Genomic DNA, 12,073 nt, shown 5'->3' on the forward strand with positions numbered 1-12,073 from the left:
AAGCTTAATATATGATAATGAATAAATATCTTAATCTGGAATATTTTTATGACTGAATATTTTACTGTTTCCACAGCCTTGGGTATTATGCTATAAGGTATAGTCTGTTTCATAAAACTTCAGAATAACTAATCTTAATAAGGGCACCCCCACTGTCAATTACCCCCGTCCTGCACCCTTATTAGGTCAAATAATGTATTTGCATACGCCAAATGATTCAAGCTGATATTATTGTGTAGAAACAGGTCACATGACTTGTAATTTTTGGATATGGAATATATTTCACACTCGCTAAAGTTCATGTCTTTTCTAACTTTTAAAAAATAACTTACTCCTGTGAAATCAATTCCATATCCAACAACCACTCATTGTGTAACTTCTACATATTTGTATATTTAACATAGAATTTTACCGTCCGATCTTAATGTTTAATATCAATTTAAAAGCACCTGGGTTTTTGAGTTAGCAGAGATAACAAGATTTGACTGTAGTACTATATATATAAAATGTTATTAGCACAATCAGAATTTAACACAATGCTCCCTGAACAAAAACAAGATGACTGCTAAAATTTCCAATTTTAATAAAAACAACTTTTTATTACTACAGTAGAAATTCACCAAAATGACACAAATCTTTGTATGCACAGGTAATGTTCAGAAGTCTACGGTAGCTTACAATATATTTTTAGTAAAAAACATGCAAAAAAAACAATCAGAACACGAGTTCCTTAGGAGGAGGTTTGGTCGGAATTTTACCCAGAGTAAATGTTGTAGCATTGTAAGCAGCCAATTCTTCTTTGCTAAGCTTTTCCAGTGGTGTGTACACTGTGCCTTGGGTTGTGTCCCCTTGTGTATCACTAGATGGTGCTGTCACTACATTCCCTCCTGTTGTTGTCCCGAACGCATTGTTTGAAGCACCGAACTGTTGAGTCTGACTGACACTTGGCCCGCTTTGAGATGAAACACCAAATAAATTCGTAGCTGGGGAGGTTTTACCAAAACTACTACTGAATGTCCCTGGGCTACTGAATGTGGCCCCACCGGCATTTCCACCAAAAGGACTAACAGTGCTCGTCTGGGAAGACCCAAAGGGGTTTGTGTTTTGAGCTTGAGGAGCTGTGAATGCATTAGTAGCTGTGGCAGTACTTTGACCAAACGTTGAAGCCCCAAATGTCTGACCAGTTGCCTGAGCAGCTGTGTTTGAACCAAAGGCTCCAGTACTGGGAGCACTGAATGCCCCGGTGCCCCCACCGAACAGTGAAGTATTCCCACCACTGCCACCAAAAGTGGAACTTCCAGAACCTCCACCAAATGAGTTAGTGCTGCTTGTACCACTAGCTCCAGAACTTCCAGCTGAGTTACTGAATAGGGACATGGTTGATGAACCTGAAGGAAAGAAAAATGAGCTAAAACATTACCATTCTGTCAGCATCTAACACATGTTTAAGGTAGCATACAACCTTAACTCTAACATAAATCAAAGGTACAATGTGTAAGGTAGCATATAACCTTAACACAAACTACAGGTATAATGTGTAAGGTAGCATATAACCTTAACTCTAACACAGACCACAGGTACAATGTGTAAGGTAGCATATAACCTTATCTCTAACACAAATCACAGCTATAATGTGTAAGGTAGCATATAACCTTAACTCTAACACAAATCACAGGTATAATGTGTAAGGTAGCATATAACCTTAACTCTAACACAGACCACAGGTACAATGTGTAAGGTAGCATATAACCTTTACTCTAACACAGACCACATGTACAGTATGTATAGCATACAACCTTAACTCCAACACAAATCACATAATCTATTATCTAGTTTATGTATCTAACTCTAGCGCTAACTGATGTTTTTACACAGTTGTAACTAGAATGTAAATCACTAAATTGTATTTTTCTTTCATAAATTTTAGAAAATCTTATCATCTCACTTATATTATTTATCTTTACAAGAGGCCCAGAGGGCCTGTATTGCTAACATGGTTTATTTGAGCAAACATCAAAAGAATGTTCATGTTCAATTTGTAAATAGCTTTATTTGTTGATGTCTAATAATGCTACATGTATATGTATGGTTATGGGGTGGGATCCCAACTGCTTCAAAGATATGATCCAGAAATGAAGTCAAGACTCAACATGATTGTGTTTAAAGGAACCTGAAGTCCCTTCGGGGGTGGGGAAAGACCCCTGGGCCTATTTTTACATCAGGATTGTGTTAATCTCTTGATGCCCAGCAATGATATATGGTTAGGGGGTGGGGATCTCAATAGTTTCAAAAATACAAGAAGTCCTTTATAGCAATATAGTCAAATTGCTCCCTTTTGCCCAGCTCCTGAGGCCCCTGGGGGTCAGCCATATCATTGGTATAAATTTGAATCCCAACCACCTAGGGATGTTACCACTGAAATATCAATGTCATACATTGCATAGTTTCAGAAGTCATTAATAATCAATACATTGTATTGCCAAATGGACCCTTTTTGGCCAAGCCTCTCAGGCCCCTAGGGGGTCAGCCCCATCATTTGTATAAATTTGAACCCAAACCACCTAAGGATGTTACTACTGAAATATCAATGTCATACATTGCTTAGTTCCAGAGAAGATGGCCTAACCCCTCAGGCCCCTAGGGGGTCAGCCCCATCATTTGTATAAATTTGAATCCCCAATAAGACACATAGGGAAGCTTCCTACCAAATTTCGTTAAATTCTGATCAGCGGTTAAGAAGAAGAAGTCAGTTGTTGACAGACGGACACTGGATGCCACGGTATGGCTTAAGATCACCTTGGTCCTTAGGTTTTGGTTTGATTTGTTTTTGTTTAACGTCCTATTAACAGCCAGGGTCATTTAAGGACGTGCCAGGTTTGGAGGTGGAGGAAAGCCGGAGTACCCAGAGAACAAGAGGCCCATGGGCCTTAACGGTCATCTGACTCAAAATTAAAGACCCTTATACTATTGTAGTATGCATTCTCTGTAGCGAGTAAAGTGGCACTGTTGGCCATGGCGGCCATCTTGGATTTCTGACCGACCTGAAAAATAGCAACACTAGGTCAAGACCATCTCAGGATCATTTCTGGTAAGTTAGAGCTAAATCCCACTGATGGACTTTGAGAAGTTTTAAATAGGTGTTGTTAAGGAAGAACCATGATTGTGCAATCATGTTACAAAATGGCCGCCGTGGCTGCCATGTCAAATTTTTTAAGAGGCCGAAAAATTAGAACACTTTGTTGGCTCTCCTTCCTTAACATCCACACCAATTTCCAGCTCAATGGCACCAGTGGAACTGGGGAAGAAGTTTAAAATGTGTTTTTCAAGATGGCTGCCATGGTGGCCATCTTGGATTTCTGACTTGACCCGATAAATAACAACACTTGGTCAGGATCATTTCTGGTAAGTTAGAGCTGAATCCCACTGATGGAATTTGAGAAGAAGTTTGAAATAAGTGTTATTAAGAAGAACCATGATTGCGCAATCATGTTACAAAATGGCCACCGTGGCTGCCATGTCAAAGTTTTTATGGGGCCGAAAAATAACAACACTTTGTTGCCTCTCCTTCCTTAACATCCTCACCAATTTCCAGCTCAATGGCATGAGTGGAACTTGAAAAGAAGTTTAAAATGTGTTTTTCAAGATGGCTGTCATGGCGGCCATCTTGGATTTCTGACTGACCCGATAAATAACAACACTTGGCCAGGACCATCTCAGGATCATTTCTGGTAAGTTAGAGCAGAATCACACTGGTGGAATTTGAGAAGAAGTTTTAAATAGGTGTAGTTAAGGAAGAACCATGATTGCCCAATCATGTTACAAAATAGCCACCATGGCTGCCATGTCAAAGTTTTTACGGGGTCGAAAAATAACAACACTTTGTTGCCTCTCCTTCCTTAATATCCTCACCAATTTCCAGCTCAATGGCACCAGTGGAACTGGAGAAGAAGTTTAAAATGTGTTTTTCAAGATGGCTGCCATGGCGGCCATCTTGGATTTCTGACCGACCTGAAAAATAACAACACTTGGTCAGGACCATCTCAGGATCATTTCTGGTAAGTAAGAGCTGAATCCCACTGATGGTATTTGAGAAGAAGTTTGAAATAGGTGTTGTTCAGAAGAACAATGATTGCGCAATCATGTTACAAAATGGCTGCCGTGGCTGCCATGTCAAAGTTTTTACGAAGCCGAAAAATAACAACACTTTATTGGCTCTCCTTCCTTAACATCCTCACCAATTTCCAGCTCAATGGCATGAGTGGAACTGGAGAAGAAGTTTAAAATGTGTTTTTCAAGATGGTTGCCGTGGCGGCCATCTTGGATTTCTGACCGACCTGAAAAATAACAACACTTCCTCAGGACCATCCCAGCATCATTTCAGGCAAGTTTCAGCTCAATCTGACTAGTGGAACTTGAGAAGAAGTTTAAAATGTGTTTTCAAGATGGCGGCTGTGGCGGCCATCTTGGATTTCAGACCGACCCGAAAAATAACAACACTTGGTCAGGACCATCCCAGCATCATTTCAGGCAAGTTTCAGCTCAATCCCACTGGTGGAACTTGAGAAGAAGTTTGAAATGTGAAAAGTTTACGCACGGCGGACGGCGCACGGCGCACGGCGGACGGCGCACGACGACGGACGAAACATGATGACTTCGGGTCAGATGACCTAAAAACCACCGGCCTACGGTCAGTACCTGGCAACTGCCCCACGTAGGTTTCGAACTCGCAACCCAGAGGTGGAGGGCTAGCGTTAAAGTGTCGGGACACCTTAACCACTCGGCCACCGTGGCGGCCCCTTGGTCCTTAGGTCCTTTGGACCAGGTGAGCTAATAAAATAATGAAATAAGATCATTTACCTCCTCCATCACTTCCTCTGAAAAACAAAAGTATGATAAGATGAAGATATTAATAATTGAATAATCAGATACAAATAGATAAACTAAATTTTCTTTTCAAAATAATGTGAAAAATGTAACATAAACTGTAATAAACAGTATCCATATTTCTTTGAAATGTATCACCAATTTGTATTTAGTGATAAACAGTATCTCCAATTTGTATTTAGTGATAAACAGAATCTCCAATATGTATTAAGTGATAAACAATATCTCCAATTTGTATTAAGTGATAAACAGTATCTCCAATTTGTATTAAGTGATAAATAGTATCTCCAATTTGTATTTAGTGATAAACAGTATCTCCAATTTGTATTTAGTGATAAACAGAATCTCCAATATGTATTAAGTGATAAACAATATCTCCAATTTGTATTAAGTGATAAACAGTATCTCCAATTTGTATTAAGTGATAAATAGTATCTCCAATTTGTATTGAGTGATAAACAGTATCTCCAATTTGTATTAAGTGATAAACAGTATCTCCAATTTGTATTAAGTGATAAACAGTATCTCCAATTTGTATTTAGTGATAAACAGTATCTCCAATTTGTATTTAGTCACTGTGATAAACAGTATCCCCAATTTGTATTAAGTGATAAACAGTATCTCCAATTTGTATTAGATCTAAGTGATAATGATTGTCCATACGTTATTTTTATCAGCCTCAGTTATGATCATGTTAAAACAGTTCTATTATTTTTCAATTCATATATGTTTACTGTGCCGATTAACATTGATGACATTGTGACCGGTATCAAGCAATATATATATATATATACAGACCTGGATTTCTTGTTTCTATATTCCTCTATCAATGACATCTGTCAAGTAAAAATACACAAAACAGATATTTTCCATTGAAAACTGCGATGTAATGAAAATTAAAATCTTTGTCCATTTAAAGTTAGATATACAATCAAGCCATTTTCACATTTCGACCCCTGGGTAACATGAATGTACAGTTACTACAGAATTGAACACCCTTGTTAAAACTTATACATGATGAGGTCTGCAGAGAACAATCATTTTTTTTCACATCTCAAACTGGTGCCTTACCATTTTCTGTTTCACGGTCATCGTTGCATTTTTCAGCACTTGTCTTTTCGAGGTAAAATCTTGGTTCAGACATTGTACATGGTTTGTCTAAAAAAAGGCAAGACAGTTATTTTAATGAAATCTATTTATCTAAATGATTTTCATAAGGAAATCTGCACTTTCAAACAACAATGCTTTAGGCCATTGTATTATTTCAAACAAGAGATCCCAGAGGGATCTTGGCGTCCACCATTAAAAGAGTTTATTGGTTCTATATGTCAGACTATCTTCTCTGTATTTACCCTTCTTTCTTTTTTCCTCTTACCAATCTGCTAACATGAACAAGTTCAACCTACATGTGAAGTTTGAGAAACATCCCTTCAGTACTTTAAAAAAAACCAAAGATGGCTGCCTGTCAACCAGTTTGTTTTCCTGATCAAAAATATAAATTCAAATGGGAAAACTAGGGACCAAGAGGAACCTACAAATGAAGTTTGAGTCATATCCCTCCAGTACTTTTCAAGAAATAGCAATTATAAACTTCAATTATTAAAATCCAAGATGGCTACCTGTCGGCCATTTTGTTCTTCTGATAAATAATCTATTCAAATGGCAAAACTAGGGACCAAGGGGAACCTATAAATGAAGTTTGAGGAATATCCCTCCAATACTTATCAAGAAATAGCGATAACAAGGATTGTTTATGGACGGACAGACGACGGACCATTGATGCAGGGCGATTTGAATAGCCCACAATCTGATGAAGTGGTTTAATGACAGCACACTTAGTTTTTTTGTGTGTTATAACTCCATATCATAAAAACATGTTCAACTTAATCCTTATAATGTAATCTACACATTTGAAATTCACTTTTATTGACGGCCTCTTTTCTCTAAAAATTACTACGCCACTAAATAGTTCAAGCTAAGGTTGATTCTTAATTGGTGTGAAATAAAATATGGCCAATTGTTGTTTCTAGCAAGTGCTTAAAGTTAACATTGACTGGCTTTTCTGAAGAGATATCTGTTTCTAACCCCCGGCCTTTCTGAAGAGATATCTTTTCTAACCCCCAGCTTTTCTGAAGATATATCTGTTCCAAACAATATAAAGAAAGTTTGAATTTTGTTTCATTCTGACTAAAAACTTAACAAGAGGATCGTGTCTGGCTTTAACAGTTCTGAGTTCTGAATATTTCAGTCAATGTTCATATAATGTATGTGACCCATTTTGGCCCCACCCATCAGCCCCTGGGGTTGATCGGAGCCAATATGTGCCAAGATACAAATAATGTAGGTCTGAAAGCCGTAATTAATGTGAAAATAAACTTCACAAAAAAAATAAAAATTACAAGGAAACCTATGTCGGTCTGTAAGCTAGTGTTGTATAATCGGTTAAAAATCAAAATTGATGATCGGATGGAATCGGCAGGGCAAACCGATCCGATAATCAGTTTTAATAATCGGTTTTACAGTACTTTTAGGTAATTATTTATTGTGTTATTACTAAAAGCTTGTTCATAACCCAATATATGTATTTTTGATGTGAAAAATATTTAGACTAGGCAAGACTAGACTATTTACAGCCATAAAATCAAATGTCTCGTTTGTAAGGACAAGCTGTACTAAAATGTGGTAGTTTTATCACAGCACTCTTCAGCCATCACAGTCAGTGGTAGTTTTATCACAGAACCCTTCAGTCGTCACAGTCAGTGGTAGTTTTATCACAGAACCCTTCAGTCGTCACACAGTCAGTGGTAGTTTTATCACAGCACCCTTCAGTCGTCACAGTCAGTGGTAGTTTTATCACAGTACCCTTCAGTCGTCACAGTCAGTGATAGTTTTATCACAGAACCCTTCAGTCGTCACAGTCAGTGGTAGTTTTATCATAGCACCCTTCAGTCGTCACAGTCAGTGGTAGTTTTATCATAGCACCCTTCAGTCGTCACAGTCAGTGGTAGTTTTATCACAGAACCCTTCAGTCGTCACAGTCAGTGGTAGTTTTATCACAGAACCCTTCAGTCGTCACAGTCAGTGGTAGTTTTATCATAGCACCCTTCAGTCGTCACAGTCAGTGATAGTTTTATCACAGAACCCTTCAGTCGTCACACAGTCAGTGGTAGTTTTATCACAGAACCCTTCAGTAGTAACAGTCAGTGGTAGTTTTATCACAGAACCCTTCAGTCGTCACAGTCAGTGGTAGTTTTATCACAGAACCCTTCAGTCGTCACAGTCAGTGGTAGTTTTATCACAGAACCCTTCAGTAGTCACACAGTCAGTGGTAGTTTTATCACAGAACCCTTCAGTCGTCACAGTCAGTGGTAGTTTTATCACAGAACCCTTCAGTCGTCACACAGTCAGTGGTAGTTTTATCACAGAACCCTTCAGTCGTCACACAGTCAGTGGTAGTTTTATCACAGAACCCTTCAGTCGTCACAGTCAGTGGTAGTTTTATCACAGAACCCTTCAGTCGTCACAGTCAGTGGTAGTTTTATCACAGAACCCTTCAGTCGTCACAGTCAGTGGTAGTTTTATCACAGAACCCTTCAGTCGTCACACAGTCAGTGGTAGTTTTATCACAGAACCCTTCAGTCGTCACACAGTCAGTGGTAGTTTTATCACAGAACCCTTCAGTCGTCACACAGTCAGTGGTAGTTTTATCACAGAACCCTTCAGTCGTCACACAGTCAGTGGTAGTTTTATTACAGAACCCTTCAGTCGTCACACAGTCAGTGGTAGTTTTATCACAGAACCCTTCAGTCGTCACACAGTCAGTGGTAGTTTTATTACAGAACCCTTCAGTCGTCACACAGTCAGTGGTAGTTTTATTACAGAACCCCTCAGTCGTCACACAGTTAGTGGTAGTTTTATCACAGAACCATTCAGTCGTCACACAGTCAGTGGTAGTTTTATCACAGAACCCTTCAGTCGTCACACAGTCAGTGGTAGTTTTATCACAGAACCCTTCAGTCGTCACACAGTCAGTGGTAGTTTTATTACAGAACCCCTCAGTCGTCACACAGTCAGTAGTAGTTTTATCACAGAACCATTCAGTCGTCATACAGTCAGTGGTAGTTTTATCACAGAACCCTTCAGTCGTCACAGTCAGTGGTAGTTTTATCACAGAACCCTTCAGTCGTCACAGTCAGTGGTAGTTTTATCACAGAACCCTTCAGTCACACAGTCAGTGGTAGTTTTATCACAGAACCCTTCAGTCGTCACAGTCAGTGGTAGTTTTATCACAGAACCCTTCAGTCGTCACAGTCAGTGGTAGTTTTATCACAGAACCCTTCAGTCGTCACAGTCAGTGGTAGTTTTATCACAGTACCCTTCAGTCGTCACAGTCAGTGGTAGTTTTATCACAGAACCCTTCAGTAGTCACAGTCAGTGGTAGTTTTATCACAGAACCCTTCAGCCGTCACAGTCAGTGTTATTTTTGTCACAGAACCCTTCAGTCGTCACACAGTCAGTGGTAGTTTTATCACAGAACCCTTCAGTAGTAACAGTCAGTGGTAGTTTTATCACAGAACCCTTCAGTAGTCACAGTCAGTGGTAGTTTTATCACAGAACCCTTCAGTCGTCACAGTCAGTGGTAGTTTTATCACAGAACCCTTCAGTCGTCACACAGTCAGTGGTAGTTTTATCACAGAACCCTTCAGTCGTCACAGTCAGTGGTAGTTTTATCACAGAACCCTTCAGTCGTCACAGTCAGTGGTAGTTTTATCACAGAACCCCTCAGTCGTCACACAGTCAGTGGTAGTTTTATCACAGAACCCTTCAGTAGTCACAGTCAGTGGTAGTTTTATCACAGAACCCCTCAGTTGTCACAGTCAGTGGTAGTTTTATCACAGAACCCTTCTGTCGTCACAGTCAGTGGTAGTTTTATCACAGAACCCTTCAGTCGTCACAGTCAGTGGAAGTTTTATCACAGAACCCTTCAGTCGTCACAGTCAGTGGTAGTTTTATCACAGAACCCTTCAGTCGTCACAGTCAGTGATAGTTTTATCACAGCACCCTTCAGTCGTCACAGTCAGTGGTAGTTTTATCACAGAACCCTTCAGTAGTAACAGTCAGTGGTAGTTTTATCATAGCACCCTTCAGTCGTCACAGTCAGTGGTAGTTTTATCACAGAACCCTTCAGTCGTCACAGTCAGTGGTAGTTTTATCATAGCACCCTTCAGTCGCCACAGTCAGTGGTAGTTTTATCACAGAACCCTTCAGTCGTCACAGTCAGTGGTAGTTTTATCACAGAACCCTTCAGTCGTCACAGTCAGTGGTAGTTTTATCACAGAACCCTTCAGTAGTCACAGTCAGTGGTAGTTTTATCACAGAACCCTTCAGTCGTCATACAGTCAGTGGTAGTTTTATCACAGCACCCTTCAGTCGTCACACAGTCAGTGGTAGTTTTATCATAGCACCCTTCAGTCGTCACACAGTCAGTGGTAGTTTTATCACAGCACCCTTCAGTCGTCACAGTCAGTGGTAGTTTTATCACAGAACCATTCAGTAGTAACAGTCAGTGGTAGTTTAATCACGGCACCCTTCAGTCGTCACACAGTCAGTGGTAGTTTTATCACAGAACCCTTCAGTCGTCACAGTCAGTGGTAGTTTTATCATAGCACCCTTCAGTCGTCACAGTCAGTGGTAGTTTTATCACAGAACCCTTCAGTCGTCACAGTCAGTGGTAGTTTTATCACAGAACCCTTCAGTAGTCACAGTCAGTGGTAGTTTTATCACAGAACCCTTCAGTCGTCATACAGTCAGTGGTAGTTTTATCACAGCACCCTTCAGTCGTCACACAGTCATTGGTAGTTTTATCATAGCACCCTTCAGTCGTCACACAGTCAGTGGTAGTTTTATCACAGAACCCTTCAGTCGTCACAGTCAGTGGTAGTTTTATCACAGCACCCTTCAGTCGTCACACAGTCATTGGTAGTTTTATCACAGAACCCTTCAGTCGTCACAGTCAGTGGTAGTTTTATCACAGTACCCTTCAGTCGTCACAGTCAGTGGTAGTTTTATCACAGAACCCTTCAGTCGTCACAGTCAGTGGTAGTTTTATCACAGAACCCTTCAGTAGTCACAGTCAGTGGTAGTTTTATCACAGAACCCTTCAGTTGTCACACAGTCAGTGGTAGTTTTATCACAGCACCCTTCAGTCGTCACACAGTCAGTGGTAATTTTATCATAGCACCCTTCAGTCGTCACACAGTCAGTGGTAGTTTTATCACAGAACCCTTCAGTCGTCACAGTCAGTGGTAGTTTTATCATAGCACCCTTCAGTCGTCACACAGTCAGTGGTAGTTTTATCACAGCACCCTTCAGTCGTCACAGTCAGTGGTAGTTTTATCACAGAACCCTTCAGTCGTCACAGTCAGTGGTACTTTTATCACAGCACCCTTCAGTCGTCACACAGTCAGTGGTAGTTTTATCACAGAACCCTTCAGTCGTCACAGTCAGTGGTAGTTTTATCACAGAACCCTTCAGTCGTCACAGTCAGTGGTAGTTTTATCACAGAACCCTTCAGCCATCACAGTCAGTGGTAGTTTTATCACAGAACCCTTCAGTCGTCACACAGTCAGTGGTAGTTTTATCACAGAACCCTTCAGTCGTCACACAGTCAGTGGTAGTTTTATCACAGAACCCTTCAGTCGTCACACAGTCAGTGGTAGTTTTATCACAGAACCCTTCAGTCGTCACACAGTCAGTGGTAGTTTTATCACAGAACCCTTCAGTCGTCACACAGTCAGTGGTAGTTTTATCACAGAACCCTTCAGTCGTCACACAGTCAGTGGTAGTTTTATCACAGAACCCTTCAGTCGTCACACAGTCAGTGGTAGTTTTATCACAAAACCCTTCAGTCGTCACACAGTCAGTGGTAGTTTTATCACAGAACCCTTCAGTAGTCACACAGTCAGTGGTAGTTTTATCACAGCACCCTTCAGTAGTCACAGTCAGTGGTAGTTTTATCACAGAACCCTTCAGTCGTCACACAGTCAGTGGTAGTTTTATCACAGAACCCTTCAGTTGTCACAGTCAGTGGTAGTTTTATCACAGAACCCTTCAGTCGTCACACAGTCAGTGATAGTTTGATCACAGAACCCTTCAGTCGTCACAGTCAGTGGTAGTTTTATCACAGAAC

At 40.2% G+C, this 12,073-nt stretch overlaps 1 protein-coding gene across 1 annotated transcript in view; it reads right to left on the minus strand.

Annotated features, from left to right (window-relative positions):
- Window positions 1-566: 566 nt before the first annotated feature.
- The window catches only part of LOC117316754 (nucleoporin NUP42-like), a 32,815-nt gene continuing 21,308 nt past the window's right edge, over window positions 567-12,073 (minus strand). The window contains exons 5-8 of the mRNA XM_033871516.1: window positions 5,956-6,042; window positions 5,683-5,720; window positions 4,858-4,874; window positions 567-1,388 (exon numbers count right to left, since the gene is read on the minus strand). Coding sequence (XP_033727407.1) covers window positions 715-1,388; window positions 4,858-4,874; window positions 5,683-5,720; window positions 5,956-6,042 — 816 coding nt within the window. The 3' untranslated portion in view covers window positions 567-714. The remainder of the gene's footprint in view (window positions 1,389-4,857; window positions 4,875-5,682; window positions 5,721-5,955; window positions 6,043-12,073) is intronic.

The sequence above is a fragment of the Pecten maximus genome, chromosome 18, assembly GCF_902652985.1.
Source record: "Pecten maximus chromosome 18, xPecMax1.1, whole genome shotgun sequence".
Lineage (NCBI taxonomy): Eukaryota > Metazoa > Mollusca > Bivalvia > Pectinida > Pectinidae > Pecten > Pecten maximus.